We start from the raw sequence: 27,941 nt of genomic DNA, 5'->3' as shown, positions 1-27,941 counted from the left end.
GGCCTATCCATCCAATTTGTGTCAATATTTCTTTGTTTTATTCTATGCCAGTTCCTGCCACTATAGACCCAATGGTATTGACCTCGGTGTGTCCCTTTAATTTCTTCATTTTAGTTAGAACTGCCCCTCCCCTGGAGGTTCTGTTGTGCCCCCCCCCCCCAAAAAAAAGAAGAAAATCAAATTTCCAATAGATATTATTGTATCTCCTCCAATTCCAAGCCAATTATCTGAAAAGCCTTAATCTAAAACAATCTCCTTAAAAGTTGAAACACATAATCCCTTTGTGGTTTGTCATGATTTTTTATCAACTTAATCGTTATCTTAATCTTCATGATGACCATGAATTATGTGCATGAATTTTGTGCGTTTATGGTACATGTATACATACACCCGTCTGGAGGACACAGCGCCCTCATTGTCCTGAAAAGACTCCATCAACATCCGAACTGACTGAATCATCTTCTGTTATTCAATTATACTAGGCGAATGGTGTACATGTCAGCTCGTCCAACTTTTCGAATAAGGGAAATGTCGACCTTGTCGACCAACTCCCATGTACCATCTTGAATGAAACCCTCAATCACTTGTTTCATCTCAGTCATAGTGTCGATGTGTTCCTGTGGGTCGCCGTCCATCATGGCCCAGCTCAGAGTAAAAACCATAAAACCACCTGTACACATCAGTAAATAGAAAAAGCTTTTCAACTTATGTTATCGATCGTCTATGGCCCACTTTCATTAATAGCAGAAAATACTGCACAGGCGGCACCAGTTGCAACAATGTAAACTTTATAATGGAATTTTGTTTAACCAGCCTTTCGATACTTTCGGGAACGCAGTAGTGGCATCAGTTCATCGTTTGTGGCGCGGCACGATCATAAGTAGGGGTTACGTAATATTAATGCAGACTTATAATATTGTAGATACAGTAACCGAGAATTAGGCCAATCTGCAAAAAAAAAGGTTCTGCATTGTGCAAGGTCTGTCAATAATATGCCAGTTGATTGCACGCTAATAAGTTGTGCTTTGACGGTACGTGGCCACCAAAGCTCACAGCTGATCACAACACGAGTTTTAAATTTTCTCTCTTGATCATGATTGTTAATGTTGTGTACAACAAAAATTGAGCATATTGTTTGATTGGATGCGTTTCCTGTGACGGTTATTATCCATTTTGTGAAAGGTTCACTCATTGTACCATCTCAAACATAAAAACCGGGTCTCGCTAAAAACCCGATTACATTTCTGATACTGAACCCAATGGTCAAATTGTTTGTAAATTCGACTTTAAAAAAATAAAATAAGTGGTGTCTTATACCTTTTTTGAGAATTCTGTTCCATTCATCGAATACGTCTGCTTTCAGGTGACCGATCGATAACGCTCCAACGCAGGTCAGCGCACTATAATAATCTAGAAAAAAAGGAAGAAGAAGAAATAAAACCATAGATTTAAAAATGCGGCATTGTACGGATTTGGTCAAAATAATTATGAATGAAGGAACGGTTTTGTGCAATGCGCATCGGTTCGAACAAAAATGAACTTCTTTGTTAAAGTCATAAATTTATCGTATCAAGATGTCCAGAAAAAAACCCAATTCGACAAGTATGGCCTGCATGTTTTCCCTATTATGAGTGGTCATTTCATGTAACAATATTAATAAACTTCTTAAGAAAACTTATCGTAATAGTCATGTATGATGTCATGATGTCAAGAAAACCGGAGTACCGTCATCAACTCCTTTAATCTTGTTTTTGCCGAGACGATCACAAATTAGCCTTTCGTAGACTCCTTTCGAGGCGCTGATGTCCAAACATTGCTGTGAAAAGTCTACACCATCGATCCGCTTGAAACCAAGTTTAGCTAGCTGAGTTGGGAAAAAAAGTGAATAAGAACTGTAAATAATCTCAGCATCAATTGAAATAGAGTAATGTGTTAGTGCTCACACACAACAATGAGAGTTTTTATTATTGTTATGCTCAATAAATGCCACTTTTATTAATAACAGTTCATACCTCTTGTCCCACTCTTCCAGTTCCTGCACAAAGGTCCAAGATGAGGGCGCTTTTATCTGACAGCACTTTATTTAGAGCTTCGGCGGTGAGTGCGGGGCCGTTGTAATTAGCGTTGTCCATATGCTTCAGTATGAATAATAATAAAAAGTTCAAAGTCCATTTTTTTTTCAAGAACATGTTAGATAAAATAATACTGGCATTAAATTATCAATAAGTTATTACCCTGAATAACACCCGAAGAAATTATCATTGACTATTATTGGCCCTATAATGCCCAACTTTAATACCTTGTCATAGTCCTTCGCCCAACCGGCGTAAAATTTATGAGTATCGTCTTGAAAGTCTTTCTTCAAGGCAGTGTCGTGAAGTATGTGCATAGCTGCGTCCAGGTTCTCTGCCACCGGTACTTGTGTCGCCATTTTTTCTCTCCTGGTGGCTTCTAGAACACGATCGAACTTGATTTATCTGACAAAAAAAAACAAAAAACATTGGCTTATTTATTCGTAGATTTTGAAAGGGTCAGTTTGTGTTAGAATTGGCATCTTGTAGTTTTTAATAAACACACACCCTAACTAACATACTCGCTTAAAATGCTCAAAAATTCGGTGGTAAAGACAATTAAGAGAAACAAATGAGCGCTTTATTCAGTCATGCGATTTATCAGTTTCCAAATTTTCAGGACTTTTCTTATAACGAATTCCTTCCTTGAACCATGCAAATTTCTTGAAAGAATCACGGAGTCTCCATTGTGTCCTATAGTTTCGTGTTTCTGTTAACCTCCTCAGTAACATAATTATGAGAGAGACTCTTGAAAAACGGGGATCCTGGAACCCGCAAGCCATCTTTTAGAATTAGCACATTCGTCACAACGGCATTTTTATATTTCAAGATTTTGTACACATTTTTAAAAATCATTATGAGCTATAGATCAAAACAAGGTATGTTTTAATGCAATTGACCACTTGTATCAGTTGCCATTGTCTCCCTTTTCAAAAAAGAACTTCTTTGATTCGCATTAAATTTGTATAGTTTTTTTTTGTGTTATAGGGACTGAGAGTGAGTAATTGTCATCTTCCGATACTTTGGGTACTTACGTTTTTTTTGCAAAAGCTGTGATGACTCCAGTCCAACACCTGTAAGTCACTCGGCAATGGAGTGTTGAACCAAAGTGGCCAAGTTGTTCCCGCAAACGGAATAAACCCAAAGATAAAGTTTGGTAAACCCCTTCCAAGTTACAATAACAACATGCTGATCTGGTTTCAACTGGTGTTTGAATCGAACTTTGGATCAAATAAACAAACCATATTGACTTTACAACTTGTTTAGCAAAGTGTATGTTTTAGATAATTAGATTGATATGGGATTGTAATTTATAATTTGCATATGGATTTCCTCGCATAAATCGGAGACTATGGCCTCACACAGTAGTGGTCTTACAACAACGATTTTCAATGAGGGTGAATTAATATTAACAAAAAAAACTACACTAATTGCCTGATAAAAAGCAGTAGGGATCGCGTTTGACCATGTTTGATCAGGGATGTAATCCACGGTTTGACGAAACAGATACAGGAATGCTCTCCGAAGAGCCAAGACTTGTTGTGGACAGGGCTGGGGTACATGTTTATAGCGAAACAGCTCCCCTTTGTAGATTTTTTTGTCAATAGAGTCCAAGCCGTTGCATTGAGAATGTTAGCGGTTTGGGCACGGGGAAAGATAAGAACATTTATAAGTGGAACAAAACATGAAACCGAATGCTGTTTCTCATAAATGTATTTCCCCCTCAAAGAACTTCACCACACTACAGGCTTGTTATAATAAATACATGTTTAAATAAAGACTGGCAAAGCTAAAAGAAACAATTCGGGCTCTCCTAAATAACTAAATATTTATTCCCTTACCAGTGTTTGGACGCCACTACAACAGATGAATTCAGGTAATCCTATATGACATTCTAACCATTTTACAAAGTTTTTATACCTGCTCAGTCCATGCCAGATTATGTGGCATGTTGCACATGACCATCCTCCCCACAATAACACTCTATTCATCTTGTTCAGGAACGATTACCATACCACACCCTAAATTCCTGTAAAGAATTCATTATAGGTTCACAACAGTGCAACATCAGCAGCCGTCATAATTTGAAATGGTGTTTGAAGCCTTGTATGGTGTGAATTATAAACACTCAAGTGAATAGTAACCTTGCGGAACAATGTGTAATAATATCTCTTTTGAGGGAGTTGCAACACTGGTATTTCTGGTATTTTGTTTTGCGTGCGTGACCCACCTCGGCATAGTGTAAAAACCTATACCTTTGCGTTCGTGTGGTCTCGCCCAAAAAGTTTTTAACCAGTTAGAGCGCAGAAAATTCCCGCAAGTTTCTATAATCGAGTCTTGCGATACAAGGTGATTTAGTTGCGGTTGCTTTGTGTTTTGTTTACTATTTACATCGTTTAAAATCGGTTGCTTTGTCCATACCTTTTGTAATTTTGTTGTGGAATGTTGTTGGAATGTGGTGTGTGAGGATGTGAGTGCGAGAAGAAATATATGGCAGATCTCAAGAACCTCTTGACAGAGGAAGACGTGGGTTTAAGTCTGTGTGTATTTGTGTGAGAGTGAAGATCGGTGTCAACTTTCCGAAGGCCTGAAACAGCAGGTTCAATTTTCCGATTTATTTTTGTGGAGACAGCCACAACCCCAAAATCGTTTCAAACCGACAAATTCAGTGTTGGAAGAACTCTTTTCCCGTTTTGGGGCAAACACAACACTCAGCCCGTCCGAGGATCTCGCCAGTAACACCACCCGTGAGTATTTACTTGAATTATTTTATTGTGATCTGTATCATTCAAACTATTTCACTTGGAATTAGCTATTGGTAATTGCATTGAAGTTTTTGTACCAACAATCGTTATTTTTGTGTGTTCACCAAATATTTGCAGAACTAAAGTATCGAACTTATTTTTGCCATGGTGGCCAACATTGAGAGAGAAATTAATTTTTTTGAGAACGTACCGTGCATGGATATTTCGTATCTCTAACCATGAGTTGATTGTAAATAATTCTCGAGAAATGTGGTTCTTCTAAAATGAGAAGTATTGTTTGAAATGCTAGCAACTGTTTGCGAAATACTTTTGAGGGTTTTGGTTTATTTTATATTAAATAGATGGCCGTAGGTTCAGGAGTAATCCTACACTCTAAGAGAGAGATGGCGCTGGCCGAAAGATGTACTAATTCCACCGAACTGTTGTAGACGAATGAGACGTACTTGGCAGTCTGGAAGTTTAGACCTACCTGAGGTTCCGGAGTTGAACTCCTCCGTGATGATGAGTTGATTATGATATAGTAAAGCTATGATTTTGTGAAAGAATTGAAGTTTAAAATCTTGTAAAAGAAACTGAAGCTGGAATACTCCATAAGTTGAACTAGATTTAAGATTGTTTGAATCAATAAGAAAAGTCTGTTCTGGAGTTGAACTCCTCCGTGATGAAGTAATGGTACAATTGTTTACCAAGTAATTAACAATGTGTATATCATAAACGAACTTGAAGCTGAACTAAGTTGAATGGAAGTTTAAGATTGTTTGAATCAATAAGAAAGGTTCTGGAGTTGAACTCCTCCGTAAAGAGTTAATCAATCGTTTATCACCAAGCATTGTATTTAAAGTTAGGGTGTTATAACCGAAACTGAATGTGAAAGGATTCACTAGTCGAACCAAGAGAGCTGAACATAATTTTCGTTAAGTTATTAATTTAAAATAAATGTAATTTTCTTGTATTCATAAGTCGCTTTTCTTGTCAGTCGTTTCGATTATTTCTTGTCTGTGGTTTCAGTGGTGTTAGTTTTTGAACCGGGTCACCATTTGCAAAAGTTCACGAGAGATTTAAAGTCACCTGGAAATAGAATTTTGTTTCTTTCAAATATAAGAGTATATGCTTACGAACAATAAAACAATTTTTTCTAGTAATTGTTTGTCACGATTTATATGTTTAAAAAAATATATAAAGTTGTCTGAGGGGCTGACTCCGCCTACCCCTTTTGTGACGTCATTCAAGGCAGACTTTGCCTGCAATGCGTATAGTAAACACACGTGCAAAGCAGCAATACACCTGGTCGGCATTGCCGGAAAAAAAGTACAAACTCACGACTTGGTCCGTACATGTACTTTGCAATTGTGTTTACTCTACGCATTACAGGCAAAGTCTGCCTCGATTGACGTCACGAACAGCGCCCTCTCGGGTCGGGGTCTACTCTTAAATTTGTAAATAACATAAGAACTGATTTTTTAAAACCTTAGTTAACTGTTTATTCACATTCAACTCATCAAAACACATATATCAGTGACAAAAGCTTTATTTTGAAAAAATACCACTTCCAGGTGAGTTTTGGGATAGGTGTTTGCAAAAAATCGAATAATGGCGACAGGAGTGTTGGCTCTAAAAAGAGTATACACTATAAATACATGTACTAGAAAAATAAAAAGAGCAATAGATGTACCACACAAACATCTGGACCAACAGAAACTGATTTATAGACTTGGAGTCAGCCACAAAGAAGCAAAAAATCATGCACCAAGATCGTTTTTTGTAAAACCAGTTACTTTTTTTTAATTAGTATTAACGTGTTTTTGGGGTAATGAAGTGAACAGATTGTGTAATAGGAGAATTTATCACAACATGGGGGTTTGTGTTTCCCCATGATAAATGTGGTCCTATTTAGCTTTGGAATTGGGGGAGTGCCTCATGAAAACGTGCGGCAAGTCAGTTTTTAGAAAAACACAGTTATGGAAAAACGCTTTTTCAGTGGTGTTTTTTTTTGGGTAATAAACAAATACATGTACTCCAAATGGCTGACCTGCTAAATATTGAAAAGAAATCTGAAGTTTAGTGGTCTGAAAACATGTTTGATAACTTTTCAAGAGAAGGGACTTTAAGCAAAATGTTGAGTATTTTTTGAATATTTAACCATTAGTATCGTTTGCTATGAGTATGTAGTGTGGTGCACCCCTACCAGTCAGCCTACAAAACAGTTTGACGTTGCGCCCTCTATTGGTGACTGTTACAAAAAGAACCCCATGACTTTTCTGAAATACTTGAGGAAGCATCGAGTATACAATGCTCATTCAATTATACATACATGTAAAACACTTTAGTCAGTTTTCAATTTTCAAATTTAGCAACTGGGCTTCCAGCCAGGGGGTGTATGGTTCGAGTCCCATTTAGGCGTCAAGACTACATTATCATAATCAAAATCTTTATCCATCGAGAAAGGCTGTACTTCATCTGTAGAAATCTGAAGAAAAAAATGAATAAACAAAAAAATAATATTGTTTAAAATTGAAAAAGTATCAACAATGACAATTATTAAAGATGTATAACTGTTGAATAAGATCTCCATACCAAACATGTATTGTTTAAAATTGAACAAGTATAAATAATTACATTTAAATGACAATTAATAATGATGCTCAATATGAACAAAATTGAGTAACTACTTTTAGACTAGCTAGTACCTCAAAATTGACTTTAGACTGCTCTAAATTATCCACATCTTGGTTTATCTTTGTTGACATCTTGAGCCGAGTTTCATGAATTGCATCATCTGATAAGGAGGAGAGTCTTCCATCTTTCCCATCCTCAGCTTCACCTGGGAGGGTCCTCATCTCATGACCTTCTTGAAGCTCAAGATGCATCACTGGGGATTCCCCTACAGCATGTTCTTCTACTTCTCTTACAATGTCTTTGGAAAGTTTTAATGGTATCTTAGATGAATCTTCATCGAGGAAAAATGAAGATTCGTAAGGAGATGCTTCCAGTTCTTCATTAGCACAATTCGTATCTTGTAAGTCATCTTCACTAAGTTCTTCATCATCTACAAAGTTATCCACCTGCCATTTTAAGATAAAACAAACCAATAACTTGCAATTTGGGGCTACTCAAAAAGTGGTTTACCATTTGTGACAAATTATTAGACTTATTTATTTATTGTTTGTTACACATCTAAAAGCACAATTAAGAGTCAATACCATATTGAATAAGAAGAACGAAGAAGCAATAAGAAAGAAGAAGGTACCTGAGAAAGACTCTGCTTAGGTCAAAGCATCAGACCATTTACCATTTTTTTTTTGCAAAATGATGTACAGTTTATTAGAAGAAAATGTACCTGAACAAATTTGTGTCCGGAAACGGCATCCATTGAGCTCCGTGCTGGAGCAAAATATCCGTCATCGAGTTCCTAAGAAAAGAAAAAGGAAAAAAAGAATGTTTAAAAAAATAAACATTGACTATCTATTCTGTATGGCCCCTAAAAGTAAGGAAGTTAAACTTGCTTCTATTTCAATTTCTTCCTCAATGTTGACTTGTGTTCTTTGGTCATCTTCTTTAGAGGCTTCTGTCTCTGAACTTTGAATCTCTGTTGTTGCTTTTTCGTTGCTTTGTTGTAACATTTTTTGCATCATTTGGGCTTGGTGAGCTGCAACATCTTCTGTAAAATATAAAGCCAAAATATATCAACAAAAATTATTACATCGCCTTCTATACTTATTTTTATAAGTTTGTTGTTATTATTTTATTATTTTTTATTTGGCATTAAAAACACATACAATCAACATTTTTTTGCACAGATGAAAAAGCAACATTGAGTATTAAAAAAAAAAATATTAAGTGATCAAATCTGTTTGAAATTTATTTGTTTAAAAAAAAACCTGATTTATTAAATCAATTCAAATAAAAGAGCAGAAGGTAGATCCAGGAATCTAACCTTTCTTAAGAGAAACAAAACATCCCATAAAATCCTCATAGCTTTGTTCTTGGTTGCTAAGAACAGTTTCTATGGCAGTCTCCATGTGATGTTCAATCAATGTGTTGGTTTCATTTTCTTGGTCATGATTACCAGCTGCCATTGCTGGTTTGTCACACAAGATGCAATACCTAAAATAAAACAGCAAATGATACAATGAGTTTCAGTAAGAGTGGTGAATTAGCAAGATCAGATTAGAATACGCAAACAAGTTTCATCCCCCAAAACTGCAGACTACAGTTTAGTGGCAATGCCATTGGTGCTGCTCATCATATATTATTATTTTGTCTGTGGTGTTTAAAGAAGTCATTGCGTATTCTAATCTAATCTTGGTATCCACCACTTGTTTTTAAAAAGTAAACCAACCTTAATAGACCTATGTGATGATCGCAAAACGTCTTTACTACAGTTTTCTGAATTTGAATGAACACATAAAACACTAGTCGGTCGACGACACAACTTTCTCCTTCTTGAAAGTTTCAATGAAACATCACAAGCAACAACTTCCTCTTGTAAAAAGAAGACACAAACTGTTGAAATTTACAGGAACTTGTCACGATATTATTCGTAGGCCTATCACTACTTACTTATTCTGTTGAGTGCTGTTGCCAAGTTTCATTTTTCTTTATTTGTTTTGTTCATTCGAAAACTTGAGTTTTCGGCAATTGCCATCATATTACCTGTCTGTCAGTGTATGTAGGTGGTCAGTGTCACTATTTTGACAGCTCGTCGGCCGCTGATGTTATTGTTATTGCTAGAATCGCTAAAGCGTAACGACAATGTACAGTAAAACGATCATCTAGGAATGTGTCGTGGGCGGCGCCATCTTGTGTCCTCGTTCAAACAATAGTTTTCTTGAAGCTTTATATATCCAGATTTTCAATACAAATATTAATAAATTAAACATTTAATAAATAACGGGGGACTCAAATATTTAAATTTGAATTTTGATAAACATTTTATTGATTAAACATTACTATGTTACAAATTTAATTATAATCATCGAATAAAGTAAACAAGACGCATGCGCACATCAATTTGCCAGGCGACGACGGACGCTCTTCGATACATGGTGAGAAAATACAAAGTTAAACAAGGATTTAAACATGAAAAGAGTTCAAAGAAATGTATGCTTGTGTATTTGGAAAGTCATTATTGTAATACTACACTAGCTTTCTGGGAAAAGTGTGCGTGAGCTGCCACAACTTCATCACCAAATAACAGCCCAAACACTAGCCTTGAATCTCCTTGATCACAATCACACCACTTGTTGCATGACTCAACTTTTGAGGAGGGGGCGGGGTGGGGCGGGGAGGGAGGGTGAAGAAGTGTCACTCGATCCAGTAGGCCTACTACTTTTACAAACAACATTTCCTAGTTTTACATTTGGTGACCACTGACCATTACAATGGGGTATATTTACTTTCTATCTGTGCTACTGTAAGAAGGCCTAATTATTATGAAAATGAAAAACAAAAAAGTTTCCTGATTTGAAGAATTTTGTCGTTGTGTCGGTGTCGTGTTAAAACTTAAAATTAGTTCTTGACTATGCATGTAGTTAGAGTTAGACTTGTCCTAAGTTATAAGTTGTCATGAGTTTTCAGTTGACCATTCTCACAGCCCCCATAGAGTATTTTTAAACATTTCTTTTTATAATTTTTAAAATTGAATTATTTATCTTTAAAAACAGATATCTTGGCTGAATAAGGACGGACCAACCTTCGAGTATCACTCAAGGCAAAGCTTCTTTGAAGTGAATAAAGAAGTCTAAGAACCAATCTAAGAACCAATCTAAGAACCAATCTAAGAAACAATCTAAGAACCAGTCTAAGAACCAATCTAAGAACCAGTCTAAGAACCAATCTAAGTGACTGACGTTTATCATCATAAATCAAAGTTGGAATGATGTTTTCCTACAACGTCTCTCCAGACTAGTGATGTCATCAAGCAAACCTCAATTTAGTTTGAACGACAAGATGATACCTTTACTTATTCTTCAAGAATATTTCTTATTTTAACTCCATGAAGTACAGTGGCTAAATGACAAGATGATAACTTTACTAATTCTTCAAGAATATTTCTTATTTTAACTCCATGAAGTACAGTGGCTAATGTATGGAATCACTTCATATTTTTAACTCTTAGGATTTGTCTTCCAAATTGTTCCAAGACTTTATAAACAAACTTGATTTATTGCTGACATTTATGAGTTAGACCGTCGAGTCTTCCTCTTTCCCTGGTAACAAATTCGAGTGAGTTCATCATCATCATCTACCAATGAGGAACACCCCTTTAGAAGCTGGATTCTCCCTAGGATTCTCGTACTGTTTACCGAGGCCAAGGAAATCTGATGTGACTTTTTGATGACATCGAGACAATTTTTTTTTTACTGAGGAGTTAGTTTAGCGAGCCAGAACAATGTCGCTGAGGACCAAAATAAACGGCTTTACGTCGTGGGTGAACCTTCGGCTGAAACCGTACGAGATGTTAATGAATAATGTCATCATGGATCTACTGAAAGGAACTAACCTTAAGATGCTCCTACAGAGTAAGTTAAATACAAACTTTAAAGAAATTGTAGGGAAGCTATTGTTTGTTTTTTATTCACCCATGCACTGATGTGTGTTGGAAGCAGTAATTGTCAAAAACCAGAAGCAGATTTCTCGAAACGCTAGGATTAATCCTTTCTTGATTTAGGACGAGTAACCAGTCCTAACTTAGGATGGATTCAATGTGTCCTATGTCTTCGGATACGGAACTTAACCCCTCCTAAGTCCTAAGACTAATCCGAAGTTGGGAAGAGTTTGTTGAAATCGACGACAGTATCCTCATTTGGTGTGCCTCAGCAAGGGCATAAAGTAACAATAACAAACCTGTGAAAGTTTGGGCTCAATTGATCATCAAAATTGAAGAAAAAATTAAGAGACACCTAAAATTAAAATCATCTTTTTAAAGAAAATAATAAAAGAAGCCACCCTTGCTGATAAAATTGTGTGCTTTCAAATGCCTGGTTTTTCAGATTCAATTTCTTTTGCAAAAAACTGCATTTTTCTCTAAAACTACATAAATTTCAAGTGGGGGCGCTTCTAACAATCTTTTTTTATATCAACAGCTCCCCAGTGCTCCTTATGGTTACAATGTTAAGGTCTCGCTCTGCTTGCTTTATAAACTAAACAACAATTTGTCGGGCTTAGAGATAAAGTGCTAAGTAAGAGCCACATTTATTAATGTAATTTTTTATTGTTTTTTTTTCAGGCATGACTGGAATTGATAATAAGAAATTGCAGAACTTTGATGGCATGACTCAGCAGCAAAAAACAACCAGAGTAGAGTGGATTGTAAAGGAATTAAAGGACAGGTAAGAGTTTTTATTTGTTTTTATTCTCTGATACTCTGTTTGAAACATTTACCAAGTCAGTTTTCCTTGTGGTTTATTATTTGATATCTGAAGTAAAACTTCATATCTTCTTAAGGGGATCCCTCTGCTGAGGCGTCCCATGTTGTACCGTAAACTAGGGTGTGATCCCTGGCTATACATCAGTATAGCTGTATGGCTTCTGACTGGCACACCCAAACAAAGATATTGACAAAATAGGGAGACTGCCAACATTGTAGGGCTAGATAGTTTAGTTGGTAGTGCACCAGTATGTTAATTCATAGGTCATCAGTTCAAATCTTGCTTTCAGAGTCAAGTTGTCAATTTGGCGAAATGAATTATTTTTGTGGAAAAGGAAAATGAAAAATAAATATGTTACTTCAAATTGGTTCAAATCTCGCTCTAGTCAATTTGTCTATAACCTGAAATGAATTATTTCTGTGAGAAAGGAAAATGAATAAGAAATGTGTAACTTAAATTCTTGTTGTTGTGTACACAGCGAGGTGATACCAGGTGATGTGTACGTAGACTGCAGACTCTTTGCTATGAGACACGCTGATCATGTGAGTAACAAATATCTGGAATCTAAGGAACAAAATTGCAGACAATAAGTGTTTGCCAAAATGTTTGATTATTTTTTAGAAATTTTGCTGGTTGATTGTTCTGTGATTATAATCTGATGTCGCTTTATGTTTATATTTGCAATGGTTTGTTTTAGGTGTTTGAGTTGCTATGGAGACTGTCAACTCATGATATTTGGTTTACATGGGAACGGTTGGAGTACTTAATGCATCATAACGACAAGATTCTGTGTGAAATACCGTTTGAGGTGAGTTGGTTCACTGCAATTTTATTTTCAGTTTTAAATACAATGGACACGTTTGGTTGTTGTCAATAACCAGTGTTTTTACTTGATGTGTCCTAAAATATGCATACAATAAAAAACCTGTGAAAATGTGGGCTCAATTGGTCATCAAAGTTGCAAGAAAATAACAAAAGAAAAAACACCTTCTTTGCTAAAATTTGTGGCTTTCAGATGCCTAATACAAGGCTTCAGGCCTGAAGTCTTTTAATATTTGAGTTAGAAATAACCTAAAACCTCTAAGTCAAAAATTATTTTACTTCAGATGTAACCGTTTCTCACAATACTATTAACAGCTCTTTATTGCTCATTACTAAGTAAGGTTTTATGCTAGCAATTATTTTGAGTAACTACCAATAGTGCCCTTAACGCAAATTCATGTCTATAGAAGCCATTGCCTACAAGCTCTGCTTCTAAATTGGACCCCTTGTCAGTGTCGTGTTTCTGGTTATGATTCAAGACTCACTCCTGCAGTCAATTTTTCTTTTTTTCAAACCAAACTAAAGTCAAACTTGAAAACAACTGTTTTTATTTTTATTTCAGTGGACTCCAAGACCACCTCCTGAGAAAAAGAAGAAGAAGCGAGTCAAGTACAATAAATCTTTCTTATCTGGGTTTGGAGGAGCGTCGTTAGTTGCTGAAGTTATACCTTCATCTCCAGTGAGTCACAGGGCCAGGGTGGGGGTGGTCTAGGTTCTGTTTTGGTTTTGCAAGTACAATAAATCTTTCTTATCTGGGTTTGGAGGAGCGTCGTTAGTTGCTGAAGTTATACCTTCATCTCCAGTGAGTCACAGGGCCAGGGTGGGGGTGGTCTAGGTTCTGTTTTGGTTTTGCGTGCACACAACCAACGCTCATTTCTTTGTGCACTGTACATGTTTGTAATGAATAAGCCGCTTTGTTATTCTGTTCCCCTGTGGAAGTCAGTGGGAGAAATAGTCACAGCGCCCTCTATGTTTGTTCATTACAAGCGTACATTTATTTGCCAGTACATAGATCTGAATGTTAGTTGTGTGTGTGCGCAGACATCAAGGTCTTGAAATCAAGAAAAGGTCGAGGGTGGGGGATGCGTTGGGTTGCGGAAGTGTCCTTGCGTCTGTAAGTGACCATTACTCTGTCTTCAGAAGAATTTTATCAACTTCTAAGGCAAGACCAATTTTCTCATACGCTTGCAAACTTAAAGACTCATCTTTTCATTTAAGTGCTTGAGTAAATGGTTTGTTTTTACCTGTATTTTTAAAATTTGTTTTAATTTGTATTTCTTTATCACATGTATTGTATTCTGGATTTCTTCTTAACTTAGGCTTACGTCTATTTTGATTATTGTACATGATTTATGTAAATGTAATTGTTTATATTAGTGCCATGAGCACTTTTGTGGATTTGTTCGCTTTATTAGTTGTCAATATTTTCGTTATTATCATTATTATGACAGGAACCTACTGAACCTGTAGCACCTGTTAAAGATCCACTTTACATCAAGTATCCTGGAGAAGACTTCTGCAAAAAGTTTAAACCCAACAAGAAATCCTGGCCAGTACCGAGCCCATCGGATTGCATTGTAGAAATGGTCAACACACTGTTGAATGTTAGTATACTTTTTTTTCATTAATGTTTTATTCTTTTAAAATTAAATTTCCCATGGTGTCCAAGGGTCGAGTTATAGGAAGATATACAGAGAAAACAATTAAAAAATGGAGACAATAAAGTTGATTTAGCAGCTCCAGTTATGTATTCATCAGCTGTTTTAAACTGGTCTTAAATGGTCATTATGTCCACTTTTCAACCAATATGACTGTCTTAACCAACTGGGATATTATGAATGGTGTATTAAAGCTGAGAATGTTTGAGCTTTACTATAATTTCAGCTGAGTTCCCAAAGTCTTGTTTTCCATGTGAATCTATTGCATTCAACATGAGAGGTGTGACTTAATATGTTTGGTTTATTTTTTTGCAGACTACACGAGAGGGAAAGAAGTTAAATGTGGAGGTAAAAAATTTAGTTTTTGGTTAATCATTTCTGGTTTTTTTTTTAAAAGATCTCTGCCACTAGGTCATTTTAGCTTAGCAGATCTTGTATTTGATTCATACAATCCTCAATATGAAGTGTTAACCAACGAGCCACTGATGACCATTTAAACTTTAGGGTGAGATTTCTTTAAGAAATGTTACCGAATCCCAAGTGTTTTAAGACATTGGACTCAAGTTGTGGTGGCTACGGGTTCGAATCCAAATCGTGACTCTTGTGTCCTAAAGCAAGACACTTCTCTTCACCCATGGGTAAATGGGTACCTTTGAGGGCAAAGATGGTTCTTGTGATTGATTTAGCTTGGTGCACTTAATATTTGGGAGTACAGGCTGTATACTCCGCAGGGAGCTTAGATAGTTTGAGAAATTAAGTAAATAGCTCAGTGGTTATTATGTTGAATCGCCACGCCCCGAGCATCATAAGACATAAGAAACTTGAAATGAAAGATTTGAGTGCTCTTTAAGAAGCCCTTATTATTACTTGTATTCTTCTCTACAGAGTTTGGATGACATTGTAGATAGTCGAGTGCTATGTGCTCTAGTCAATGCCTTCGCACCTGGAACGTTTACAACTGAAGTTATGTTGAATGATCGTTGGACGATAAACCTGGCTCTGAGGACATTTGATAAAATGGTCCGAATAAATACACCAGTGGACTCGCAGGATCTTGTAGAGGTAAGGAACCTATAATGTATCTGCTATGTTCCAATCAAAGGTCATTTTGTAGAGTGCAAAAGTAAAAAGGTTGTTCTAAGAATGGTTAGTAAGCCTGCTGGAACAGGTGAGCTTTATTTAAGGAGTGTCTTGAATGAACTGTCTCCTTTGGTGTTCCTTCAATTCAACTTAAAACTTGATTGTTTCTCTCTGTCTGTCCCTCTCAACTCAATAAATGAATAAATCTTTGTGTTTTTGTCTTCAGGCTGACAGCATGGCTATATCAACCTACATGATTGTTTTCTTTATGTGTGGTTTTAAACTGCGTCAATCTAAAGCTGTTCTTGGCAGGATGGTAAGATATGTTGTATTTATTGTGAAAGGTAAACAAATATAACCAAGGATTAGGGAAAGAATTAAGCAAGCAGTTACTTTAGATAACATGCTTAGTACATTTTTTAATGTTGCAGAAAATAGTTAATGACTTGATAATTTGACCATAGCAGATTCCTTCGAGAAGGACTCTGCTAGGGCCGACACTTAACTATTATTCGCATTTATACGAATATGTCCTTTTGGTTGGTAAGCAGTTTGCAACAGCTTTTTCTACTTTCTCATTTTTCATTGTTATTACTTTGTGAATTTCTTGCAGAAAGAGTTGGAGCATTTATTAAGATCAGCGAGACATGAACTGGATGCCTTACCTGAGATTCTGAACAATTTGGATATGATCCAGAAACGCAAGAAAATGAACGATAATCTACTCAGTTACGAACAAGGTGAGAAGAGAAGATGACTAGAGCAAGCTAGTCCAAACATTGAGACTGTTAAAGAACTTGCTCCATGGTAGTGTAGTTAATAATGAGAAGTCCCCTCGATCCACTAAGCCAAAGTAGTAGTCCCTGCTGATTGTCTGTCTTCCACACAGTGAGTGGTTTATAAGCAGGACAGTTCTTTACAGAACTGAGAAGTCTCCCAAAATCTTCTAAATTTAACCATTTGCTGGGTTTTATTTTCAAGTCCTGGTAATTTTGTTTTCTTTTTCTGCAGAGGTGCTGAAGATTAAGAGTAAGTTTGACGTCAAGGCTTGTGAAGATTGGAGGAAACATATCATCCAAATCCAGATAGAGGTGATTATGCCAACTAGTATCTCGTAAAAAGTTCTTATTTTAGTCTGGAATGCTGTGATGGTAAAATGCTCAAACAGTCAGACATGAAACAATATTTCTTCAATAATCAATTCAAGAACATTTATTGTGATACTTCCTGTCAGCATTTTGTCAAATGCCAAAAACATTATAAAGGAAAAAAAGGGACCTTTTTAGATAAGGTTGTGATTCTTGTAGCAAGTTTTGTTGATTTCTGTGTGTTCCAAGATAATTTTGTTGAGAATTGTTTGATTTGTTTTGTTTCTATATAGACTCGAGAGATTGTTTCTAAGAAGATGAAGGATCGGTTTGACACACTAACAATACCAAGGTCAGTCTAAGAAACTCATTATATTCTTGATTTTATAAACAAACCTTTCCCATCATTTGTTTATTATTATTATTTTTTAATTAATTGGTAATGTCAAAGACCAATTGGTGTATCCCAACATATGCATATGTGAACATTTTGGCTCATTTGGTCATCGAAGTTGCCAACAAAATGAAAGAAAAAATACTCTGCAAAGGTGCTTTCAGATGCTTGAGAAAAAAGCTTAGGTCTTTTAATACTTAAAAGTTTTTTCAGATTCAAATAATTTATTGAGAAATTACTTCTTTCTCAAAAACTACATTACTTCAGAGGGAGCTGTTTCTCACACTGTTTTATACTATCAACAGCTCCCTGTTGCTCGTTTTCGTGCTAGTATATTTTGAGTAATTACCAATAGTGTTCAGTGCTTTAACCTTCAAGTTATTTTTTCTGTGCTTATTGATCGAGCTATTTTGGTCCCAATTGATAACTTTTCTAAACTAATGACAAATTTATCCTAGTCTGATTTGTTCCTTATTTGTTATTTTTTTTTGACAGAGGAGTGACCATCAATGACCTTTGTTTATCCCTCGTTGTGAATCTGACTCTAACCAATGGATCAGGATTCTACCTTCTTAGAGGCAAAGAGATTGTGACTCCTGAACGAAGGATCGTCTTGAGGGATCTTAGTACTGGTGAATTCCTGGATGATTTTACTCACGGTAAAGGACTCAGTAAATGTAAGTAGTTGGAAATATAGTCGACTCTCCTTTTGAAAAGATTGCAACAGCGTATTCTTTTTTCTCAGTTAGATAAATCTTGAATTTTATGTTGGAATCTGTGGCATTAACAGCTTGAGAAAACAGTCAACAAAAAGAGATATGCTCTAAAATGTGTTCTAGTTATATCGCCCTTCTAAACCCATAATCAAAGATATGTTCTAAAGAACTACCTTCTGTTTATTGTTGTTTTAGTGAACATCAGGAAGATGCTGAGTGTGTCTTCATATGAGGTTGCTGAAATTAATTCCAATGATCATCCACAGTTTGAGGTTAGTTTAAATCTCACTTTGCTTTGTTGTTTGCTTTCTAGGGATTGTGTTTTTATTTGGTCTCAGTCACACTTTTCTTTCTTTTGTTTAACTTTCAGGTTATACTATTAGATATAATGATAATAGTAACACATCATTTGTAAGCTGCACTTTCTTGTTAAGTTAGTTTTGTCAAACTGTTGTGAAAGCAAGCATGAACAAGTATGTTTTAAGTTTCTGCTGGAAGAGAGTTATGTTGTGCATTTTGTCGAAGGTCTTCAGGAAGTGAGTTCCAGAGTCTCGGTGCTATGTTGGAAAAGACCTCGGAAGAAAGTAAACTAATCCCAGTGTCATGCAATCACACATGTTATGATTTCTTTCTGCTTTTTCTATTTGTAAAAAAAATATATTTTTGTTCTGTTGGTAATAATCAGTTTGCAAAAGCTCATCCCCTTTTTCCTTTTTACAAACATCTTTCCTCTTCAGGTTTTTCTTGAAAGCCCTTCAAAGAACAAGCTTCTTAAAACTGGAGCAGTGTAAGTGGTGAAATATTTTTGTAAATTCAAACTTACACAACATTGGATACTTTCTGGTTTCTACGTCAGTCATCCTTCAACCAGTGCTTCATTCAATCTGTTATTGGGTCATAGATTGTTTCGTCAACTTAATGCTCATTAATTGGGAAAAAATTATCAAGAAAAGAAAATCAAGGCGATTACGATTTCTGCTTGCTGAGAAAACAGCAAAAAGCTGGTCAAATTTTTCACTATCGGAACCAACCCTCAGAAGTCAGAGAAAAGATTCTTGCAAATCTGTTTGGGTGAAAAATTATGGTAACTATATTACTTCAAAGGGAATCCTTTTCAAAATAGTTTTTACTATCAACAGCTGCAGTTGGTTGTGTTGGTTTGGTTGTTTTCTTGGTTGTGTTGTCATTTTAGCCTCCGAGGTAGACTCTGCTACTTTTGGTATTTTCTTGTACCTCAGGTTCTTGTATCAAGTCTTTCCAGGTAACTTCTCTCAATGGGAGAGTCTGTTCTTCAAGGCATGTAAACTTGGAGAGATCGACATTGTAGAGAAGATGGTGGTGTTCTTCCGAGATAAGAGGCCGGGATTTATCAATGCTAAGGAGAAGAAAACTGGGAATACTGCTCTCCATATGGCTGCTAGGAATGGTCACTATGTAAGATCAATCATTTTAACCTCTTCTAACTTTACTATTTTTAGTTTAGTTTAGTTTATTACCTACCTTTATTGCACAAACATCAAAGTACAACGTGGTGCAGAAGGAAAACAAGAACATGAACGTGCCAGCACTTTTTCCGAAATCGTAGGTTCAATTCTTGCTCTTGATTCTAAATGCTAATCTCATGAAGTTGCTAAACCACACAAAATGGCTAATCCTTCTTTGCAGAATTTAGAAAGAATTATATAGCCGAAAAAAGAGAGTGTTATACCATGCTTGTAACTATTGTTTTCTTGTTTGTTTAATGTCTTAGGATATTCTTCTATTCCTTCTTGAGAATGGATCTAATATTGACGCTCGTAATGCTAACTTATCGACAGCTTTCTTCAACGCAGTAGAAGGTCTACATCGAGGAATCAGTCAGGTCAGTGACATATCTCAAAAATTTCTCTTTGATTTATCTCTTTTTAGGTTTTTTATTTAAACTCGGGCATTGATGACTTGATTTGAATTTATAACCAAAGAATCATATTTTATTTGCAAAATATTCTCTTCAAATTTTTACGAATTTGTTTTTGAATTAAGTATCAAATCAAAAGCCCCTTATTTTTTTTTCAAGTTTTATCCGTACTTTACTAAATATTTAGAAAGCTTATCAACTTTTTGAAACCTTCTGCTCGCATTCATTTATTTTGAATGTTTTTAAGAAAAACAAACACATTTGTTTTGCTGAAAATGAATAATTTACTTAGCTGCTACAATTTCACATTTTAAATGGATTTTCAAACTAGAACTCTTGGTTTATAATGTGAAGCTGCTAGGTAGATGTTTTTTTTTTTTAAGCAATTTTTTAATCTTTTAAAAGTTTTTTTAAATTGTATTTTTTTACAAACTATTTTGTTTGCGAGTAATGACATTTAAGAAAATGCTGGTTGCTGATTGGCTAATATTGATTGCCCCACCCACAGCTATACAGAGTTGCTGATGTTTCTGGAAATGCCGTCTACGCTAACAGCATGGTATACTTGCTAAGCACCAAACACTAACCATGTTGTGTGTGTATGGTACACTCGCTTAAGCATTAAATACTAACAGTCTTAAACTAACCATCTTTAAAACTAACCATGTTGTGTTTGTATACTAACAAAACTTCTACATTATGTTTACTAATCCAGATAGAAATGTTTGCTAACTCATTAATAGAGACGAGACTCATGGAATGAGGTTAGAAAGCATTGCATACTGGGTTAATGATGTATACTTTGTTTGTTGGAACACCATGTGTATCTATCTACTTTGCTGTGTAAATTATTCTTTAGAATTTGCTATTTTTTGAGGATGATTAGAGAGCAGGCTAGTCAAAACATTGAAATGGATCCGATGCAGCAGTGAAGTTCCCCTGCAGGTTTCTGGCTACTGACTCTAGACCCCTGGCATTGGCGATCGTTGATGAAACGTGCATGCATGAAAGGTTATCTCATTGGCCGAGGGTGTGCGCAGTGTGATGAGAGAGCAGGCTAGTCAAAACATTGAAATGGATCGGATGCAGCAGTGAAGTTCCCCTACCAAGTGTTTACAGGTTTCTGGCTAATGACCCTAGACCCCTTGCAATGGTCGCAATCGTTGATGAAATGCTATGAAAGGTTATCTCATTGGCCGAGGGTGTGCACAGCGCGTAAACGCATGTATGTTTTCATTGTTTTTAATCAAAGATGGTGATCACAGATGACATTTCTAAACTGTCTATTGATTCTATGTTAACAGTTTGTTTGTGTGTTAAAACTTGTTACCAAATGAACTTGTCTTCTAACTGACACTTTTTATGTTATTGTTGTGTGGTTGTTATTGTTTGTATTAATCTTATTTACTAACTAACACTTTTTTATGTTATTGTTGTGTGGTTGTTATTGTTTGTATTAATCTTATTTACTAACTAACACTTTTTTATGTTATTGTTGTGTGGTTGTTATTGTTTGTATTAACCTTATTTGCTAGTTTCAATACCTCTTTCATACTAACACCCTGCTTGTGATGTTACACTAAGCTTAAATAGCGCCCTCATTGAGGTTAAAGAAAGAGTGCATTGAAAGTTTTGTTAATGCTGTGTGGTTGTAATTGTTTGAACTAACCCTCAAGTTGTCGGTGTGATGGTGTTTTAATAAGGCCATATCTGAATTGGCTGCTACAGCTATGGCTATGACAGTTGCTAAGGGTGTTGTTAAGGATGTCTTATTCTTCAATGCATGATAAAGCAGCGATCTAGCCATAGCCGCAGCCACCAATTCAGACTCCACTGTACTCTGTTTTTACACCCCATGCTTATGACCTCACAAACTTTTTTGACTAAACTTTTACTTTTTTTTCTCCTTTTTTCCCTGCTGTTTAGGGTCACCATAACAACGCTGCAGAGGTGAGTCTTTCATAAAGATCAAAGTTATTAAAGTGTGAACAATTGAATTTTGAAGATTTAAAGATCAAAATTTGAAGATGGAAAATAGAAAACTTATCCAGCAAAGATGTTTGGGGTAGTGATTGAAATTGTTGACCGGCTCATTTGACGTCATTCTAACAAGTTGATATGCAATTTGTGTTTTTTTCATAGCTTTTAGTTGAATGGGGAACTAATATTTACATCAAGAATAAGCAGAGCAGGACAGCGTTTGATGTAGTTCGCAGCGATGAACAGAAAAACATGATAGTTGGTAAGTTATCCTTCTGTCATACTTTAATTCTTTTGTAGTAGAGTTGGTTATCTTACAGGAGTCATTAGTTAATCAATCAATCAATCGTTAAATTTATAAATCCAACAGTCGTTGCTCATGCTCATCAGATTTCTTGTGGCATCCTCGGTCTATGATACTACGGCTGAGGTTTCTCCAGGAAACAACAACCATCTTCAAGATCATAATGGTCTGTCTTATTGTCCTCTTTCATTCTTGTTTTATTACCATCCTCAAGATCCTACTGGTCTGTCTGATTTTCTTGTTTTCTAGAATATTATGACCATCTTCAATCCTGCATCCCTAAGCTAATGAGAGGAGACACTCAGTTACTTAAGAAGCTAGTTGAAGATCACGTGACTGGAGTTAAGGGATTCGCAAGTCTTAGAAGCAGGTATGAGAACCATAGTCTAAAAGTCAAAGTTAGAAACAGACAAATTCAGAGAAAAAAAGTATGTAAATTATACATCCACCACGTTTCAAATCCTACTTATTTTATTTCTGTTTGTAGATGCATTAATGGAAGCACAATACTACACACTGCTGGTTACTTTGGGTCCATTCCTTTAATTAAAGGATTTGACTCACGCAATGGTGGAAATGGTGAACGCGCATTGTGCGGATGTGTGTTTCTCGTCATACAAAGCGGTTAATATTTTTTTGAGCAACTTTGTGTTTTATTTGTGTTATTAGATGCATTCATGGAAGTACGTTACTACACACTGCTGGTTACTTTGGGTCCATTGCTGTAATTAAAGAACTGTCTTCAAATCCTACTTATTTTATTTCTATTTGTAGATGCATTAATGGAAGTACGTTACTACACACTGCTGCGTACTTTGGGTCCATTCCTGTAATTAAAGAACTTCTTAATGAGAGAGTTGACGCTAATCTTCTGGACTACAAAGGAGCGACACCGCTTCATAGAGCAAGAGACAAAGACACTATCAGGGTCAGTTACTCCTTCAAGATATGTGTCTCAAAAAATTTCATTTGGTTTGTACTTAAGGCACTGGACACTTTTGGTAATTACTCAAAATAATTATTAGCCAAAAAAAACCAGAACTTTTTTTTCTGTTATGTTTTTTATTGTTTTTTTGTGACCCCCTTTCCTTCGCAGCGAATTTGTTCATGCTCTGAAGGAAAGAGTCACTGGCATCCTTGATGCTGTGCAGTTGGTTGCCTCCAAGTTGCCTGTAAAAATTGCTATGTGTGACAAGACCATAAGCATTTAGTCTAGCAGGAGACTTAAGAAGTGAGCATCACTGGAACAAAATTTACGCACTGTCCTGTAGGGGGGTAATGAGGTCTTGTTTTTTTAGCTACTCTGTTCTTGGTTTTTGGCTTCTTGTCCTTCAAAATACATTATAGAGTTTTTACTGGAGGCAGTGGAGGGTGGATGGGTGGGTGCTAGGCCAGGGATTGGTTAGTGGCGGTGAGGATCTTAAAACATTATCCTAACAGTAAGAAGAATTGTATATTTGTAACTTTGTCAATTGTTTGTTTTCTTAGCTGTTACTTGAGAATGGAGCCGAGTTGAATGCTATAGATTCAGAAGGGAATACTCCACTTCATGTGAAGTGTTACGGAGAGGCGGGTAAAGCTACCTCTATTGATTGCCTCAAGGAACTGGTAAGATCATTGGTTTAACACAATGTGTGTTTAGTCTGTTGGAAGATTGTTGTCATTAAAGTTCCCCCAGTACATCGCTTCTGTCATCAACATCCATAAGCCATGTCACTCTGGTCTTCTAGTAATCTATCTCTAGTTGTCCCCCAAATCGATAAAGATCATGGGGTGATCGAGTATTTGCTTCCGCCGCTCCTCGCTTGTGGAACAAACTCCCTAACTCAGTGGAGACATGAGACTGTCGAAAATTTCAAAACCAAACTAAAATCACATCTTATGACACGCTATTTTTAAAAGTTATTTTCTTGCAAGTGCCCTGAGCATCCTTCGGTGGATATGTTTTTTTTGCTTTATAAATATTTGTATTCTTATTATTTGTGTTTACTTTACAGCTTGCTGAGAGTATTAATCTGATTCATCGTAACAATAAAGAGTTACTAGCAATCCACTGCTGTGCCATGCAAGGACGCATCGATGCAATCCAACTACTTCTAGACTCCGACCCTGATGGCAATATAAGACAATCTTTACAGAATGAAGATCCAAAATCACCACCCAGTTTACTTCATTTAGCTCTGGCCAATGACTTCTTAGATTGTGCTGTTTGGTTGCTGGAACAAGGATTCAACTTCAAGGAACATGAACAAGATATACTAGTTCATCGGATATTAACTGAACAGGTTAAAAGGTAACTAATCCCGCTTGATAGTTAGTTAGTTAACTTGCTCACAGTTTGATAATAGTTGAATATTGGTTTGAAGGGGTTAATAGTTTACTGTAGGATGACGGAGGACTTGTAGATGAAAAGTTTTGAGTTGGGTTATAGTTTCAAAACAGTAGCTGTGGCTTCAGATCCGGAGCGATTATGAAGAATAATCTGCAATTGGAATACACAATCTGAGAAACGTTACTGTCAGTAACTCTTCTCAGATTAAAATGTTTTGAAACAAAAATTAATATCTTTTTCCATACCGCAGTACTTTGAAGTGAGAAGTTTCTCTATTTATGCATTATACTATTGGAAGCTGCTGTACTTCTAATAAGTTTTTATTGCCGTTAATTTTTAGAATCAATACCAAACGTATGCATAAAAGTAAAGAATGTTCTTTGTTTTCTTGTGTTTAGTAAGAAGCGACTTGAGATGATGAGATTTCTCTTCCAACATGGAGCAGACTTGGATCAGAGATACTCTGGGGGAAACACGTATGTACATGTACACTCTACTTCAAATCAATTTTCTAAATTTGTTTAAAATGATGTTTTTTTTATCTTGTTTGTTCCAGGTTGCTTCAACTTACTTTCTGGTTTTCTGTTTCCCCCCCCCCCCTTAACGTTCTTCTTATCATATCGCTTGCTTTTGTGTGTGTGTGCTTTCGGACTCTCTTTCCACTTCACTGCTTATGCTACACTTACTGTACCTGTTCCTGTTTGTTGTGTTGTCATTTAAGTCCTTTAGAAAGACTCTGCTAAGGTCGAAACGTCAGGCCATTGACTATTTTGTTGATGCATGTAATTATTCTCCTTAGACCACTACACTACGCTGCCGGTATGACAGGACCTACAGATATCCTAGAGTGTCTCATTGAATATGGAGCTGATGTAGACGCAGTTAATGAAGATATCTGCTCTCCGCTGTTCTTTGCAACTCAAGCAAATAATTACTATGGAGCAAGCGTCTTACTACAAGCAGGTCAGTTCATTGTTACTACTCTTTAAAGAGTTTGAAACATATATCCAGGGCCCAATTTCACAACGCATGTTAGCACAAAAACTTGCTTAGCAAGGTTAACATGTGGTTGTACATGTACCTGCAAGTTTACTAGATAGTCACCTCTCGTTACAACAAGGTCCCTGGGACTGGCCAAACTGCTCTCTTTATATCAGGAATGTTGTTATATAAGGACAGCAAAAACAAAGAAACACAAAGCAGAAATGAGATTCAGGACTTCAGAATGTACTCTTTATAAGAATCTTCAAGGGCTGACATCAATTGAATTCATCGTTGATTTTGATGAATGTTCTAATTTTGATTAATTCAGGAGCTAATGTAAGACACAAGAATCTTCAAGGGCTGACATCGTTTGATTGCATCGTTGATTTTGATGAATGTTCTAATTTTGATTAATTCAGGAGCTAATGTAAGACACAAGAATCTTCAAGGGCTGACATCGTTTGATTGCATCATTGATTTTGATGAATGTTCTAATTTTGATAAATTCAGGGGCCAATGTAAGACACAAGAATCTTCAAGGGCTGACATCGTTTGATTGCATCATTGATTTTGATAAATGTTTTGATTTTGATAAATTCAGGGGCTAATGTAAGACACAAGAATCTTCAAGGGCTGACATCGTTTGATTGCATCATTGATTTTGATAAATGTTTTGATTTTGATAAATTCAGGGGCTAATGTAAGACACAAGAATCTTCAAGGGCTGACATCGTTTGATTGCATCATTGATTTTGATGAATGGTTGGAGTGTGGCTTCTTCACTGATGAGATTAAAGCAAGACTAAAAGGTGAGGACCATCAAATGGTTTAAAGGCCCGGTCCCACAGGCCCGATAATGAGAAAGGGACTAAAGGCCCAGTCATACAAGCCCGATAACGAGAACGAAAACAAGAACGATAAAAATGCATGCCCTCGATTGCTTGAATTGCTTCATGCAGAATACACTCGCGCTTATTCAACCAATCAAGGGCGTCCATTTTTATCGTTCTCGTTCTCGTGGCCTGTGTGACCGGGCCTTTAATCACAGTAAAAAGGACTAAAATCCTTTGTGTACATTTTGACTACCATGACAGGATAGGCATGATATTTGGTCCTTGGAAAAAATAGGACGTCTTTATCGAGTACATCGGCTGACCTACATGTATGTTAAATTCACTTTTCAAGCCTTTTGATCAGTTTTTCTTGTTTAAAAAAAAAAAAAAAAAAAACTTAAGTAGGAAGAGAACTCTGCCTGGTGTAAGTGTGTTTAGATCTTGCAAGGTGTAAATTCCTACATCATGCAACGCTTCCAATCAAATTTACCTGGTTTAGAGCTTTGAAGTTAGTTGCAAATCAATTGAAACCGTTTTCTCAACGGCTTGTTAGTTCTGTAACGCTGTTTTATGTTTCTTTGATTTCTACAGCTTACAGTCTGAAGCACGCTCGTGACCTCGTCCGTGCCATCACACAAAAGGTCAAAGGTTACCACGGGAAAGGTCTATATGCTCAAGTGTCCGCACTTTCTCTGAGTTCACCGCAGAGAAACCCAGCGATATCGGCGTCAATGAAACAACGTAAGCTGAATAACAGTCCAAGCACACAGATGATGAAGGGAAATGGAGCAAGTCTACCTCCTTTAAGGCCAAGAGGATTCCTTACAATATGAAGCCCGTTTTCTCATCGCATCCATTGCCCCGCCCAAAACCACCTTAAAGACACCTGCTGAACATTGACTGTAAGGACCTTGTCACACGAGCAACTTTTACAGGTAACTTTGAGGCAACCAACTTCAGTGCGGGCCTGTATGCTTCGTTGTTGAAAGGACAAGGAGAACAAGGCATTTTCTCCTTGGTAAAGGGCACCTTCAAGAACACCAAGGCATGGAAGCAATGAATGTGATGAAAGTATCATGCCCATCAACGCATGCTACAGGACTACTTTGGTAGCTAATGAGTCATTCTTCAAACAATGTCATACAATCCAAAGAAGAATAGTTTAAACATACAAATTTGAAGGCCTTGTGTTCTTGGAGATTGCCTGTAACTGGTTGCCAGTAAATTGCTTTGTGTTACATGGCCCTAAGCGAGGTGAGTTATAAGATGATGATGGACCTTAGGAGTATCTTAAGATGCCGTCTGTGATTTTAGGATTTATCTGGCCGTCATTTCATCCAGGGAACTTGGAACACTTGCAAACTGCACTGGTTTCATAAGCCAACACTTTTTGTTAATAATCTTAATTAATTTTGTTTTAAGCTTGGAAATTAATGCGTTTTTTTTGTTTTGGCCATATCTTTTGTAAATATTCCTATTTTATATTTTTGTATGTATAAAACATTTGCATGTTCATTTTCTGTATATATATGTTGCAGTGGATTTTTCTGATATTTTATATAAAACTGAGACCAATTTTGTAAAGAAGCATTTGCTGAGGACTATTTTTTAGGGTAAATCCTATAGCCTTGTGAACTTTTCGCTCG

General features: G+C 36.3%; 3 protein-coding genes across 5 annotated transcripts; 1 reads left to right on the top strand and 2 right to left on the bottom strand.

Annotated features, from left to right (window-relative positions):
* Positions 1-182: 182 nt before the first annotated feature.
* Positions 183-3,263, bottom strand: LOC139953794 (methyltransferase-like protein 27). Its single transcript, XM_071953361.1, has 6 exons — positions 3,107-3,263; positions 2,300-2,477; positions 2,013-2,135; positions 1,726-1,864; positions 1,318-1,410; positions 183-670 (listed from the first exon to the last, which is right to left on the bottom strand). The coding sequence occupies exons 2-6, from the start codon at positions 2,429-2,431 to the stop codon at positions 474-476; spliced, it is 684 nt and encodes a 227-aa protein (XP_071809462.1). The 5' UTR covers positions 2,432-2,477; positions 3,107-3,263; the 3' UTR covers positions 183-473.
* A 2,994-nt stretch (positions 3,264-6,257) lies between these two features.
* On the bottom strand, positions 6,258-9,630 carry LOC139953754 (uncharacterized). 2 transcript variants are annotated; one of them, XM_071953303.1, is made up of 6 exons: positions 9,491-9,630; positions 8,772-8,941; positions 8,341-8,492; positions 8,175-8,246; positions 7,525-7,899; positions 6,258-7,304 (listed from the first exon to the last, which is right to left on the bottom strand). In XM_071953303.1, exons 2-6 carry the CDS (start codon positions 8,911-8,913, stop codon positions 7,185-7,187), a joined length of 861 nt encoding a protein of 286 aa, XP_071809404.1. In that variant the 5' UTR covers positions 8,914-8,941; positions 9,491-9,630; the 3' UTR covers positions 6,258-7,184. The 2 variants fall into 2 exon arrangements, with proteins under 2 accessions (XP_071809404.1, XP_071809402.1); XM_071953301.1 differs by having other exon boundaries at positions 6,262-7,304; positions 8,341-8,495.
* Positions 9,631-9,836: 206 nt separating this feature from the next.
* Positions 9,837-27,863, top strand: LOC139953855 (uncharacterized). Of its 2 annotated transcripts, XM_071953436.1 has the most exons (29): positions 9,837-9,882; positions 10,501-11,358; positions 12,066-12,168; positions 12,686-12,749; positions 12,905-13,015; positions 13,592-13,708; positions 14,481-14,633; positions 15,003-15,035; positions 15,573-15,749; positions 15,994-16,083; positions 16,381-16,507; positions 16,779-16,858; positions 17,149-17,207; positions 17,745-17,926; positions 18,161-18,237; positions 18,703-18,752; positions 19,204-19,399; positions 19,716-19,826; positions 20,371-20,421; positions 21,789-21,812; positions 22,005-22,104; positions 22,396-22,516; positions 22,921-23,074; positions 23,635-23,754; positions 24,144-24,439; positions 24,877-24,954; positions 25,278-25,441; positions 26,155-26,271; positions 26,887-27,863. In XM_071953436.1, exons 2-29 carry the CDS (start codon positions 11,229-11,231, stop codon positions 27,126-27,128), a joined length of 3,327 nt encoding a protein of 1,108 aa, XP_071809537.1. In that variant the 5' UTR covers positions 9,837-9,882; positions 10,501-11,228; the 3' UTR covers positions 27,129-27,863. The 2 variants fall into 2 exon arrangements, with proteins under 2 accessions (XP_071809537.1, XP_071809538.1); XM_071953437.1 differs by lacking the exon at positions 20,371-20,421.
* Positions 27,864-27,941: the final 78 nt, after the last annotated feature.

Source organism: Asterias amurensis, chromosome 22 (assembly GCF_032118995.1).
Source record: "Asterias amurensis chromosome 22, ASM3211899v1".
Taxonomy (NCBI): domain Eukaryota; kingdom Metazoa; phylum Echinodermata; class Asteroidea; order Forcipulatida; family Asteriidae; genus Asterias; species Asterias amurensis.
Note: the sequence above shows the minus strand (reverse complement) of the source record. Positions and strands in the feature narration are given on the sequence as shown.

Bases quoted from the DNA above. Each gene is read 5' to 3' on its own strand.
- LOC139953794 (XM_071953361.1), bottom strand. From the start codon at position 2,431: ATGGCGACACAAGTACCGGTGGCAGAGAACCTGGACGCAGCTATGCAC. The intron at 1,865-2,012 runs GTATGAACTGTT...TTCCCAACTCAG, and splicing joins CTGGAAGAGTGGGACAAGAG to CTAGCTAAACTTGGTTTCAA. The intron at 671-1,317 runs GTATAAGACACC...TGATGTGTACAG, and splicing joins GAACAGAATTCTCAAAAAAG to GTGGTTTTATGGTTTTTACT.
- LOC139953754 (XM_071953301.1), bottom strand. From the start codon at position 8,913: ATGGCAGCTGGTAATCATGACCAAGAAAATGAAACCAACACATTGATT. The intron at 8,247-8,340 runs GCAAGTTTAACT...TTCTTTTCTTAG, and splicing joins AGGAAGAAATTGAAATAGAA to GAACTCGATGACGGATATTT. The intron at 7,305-7,524 runs GTACTAGCTAGT...TTTTTTCTTCAG, and splicing joins AGTCTAAAGTCAATTTTGAG to ATTTCTACAGATGAAGTACA.
- LOC139953855 (XM_071953436.1), top strand. From the start codon at position 11,229: ATGTCGCTGAGGACCAAAATAAACGGCTTTACGTCGTGGGTGAACCTT. The intron at 11,359-12,065 runs GTAAGTTAAATA...TTTTTTTTTCAG, and splicing joins CCTTAAGATGCTCCTACAGA to GCATGACTGGAATTGATAAT. The intron at 22,105-22,395 runs GTAAGTTATCCT...CTTGTTTTCTAG, and splicing joins ACAGAAAAACATGATAGTTG to AATATTATGACCATCTTCAA.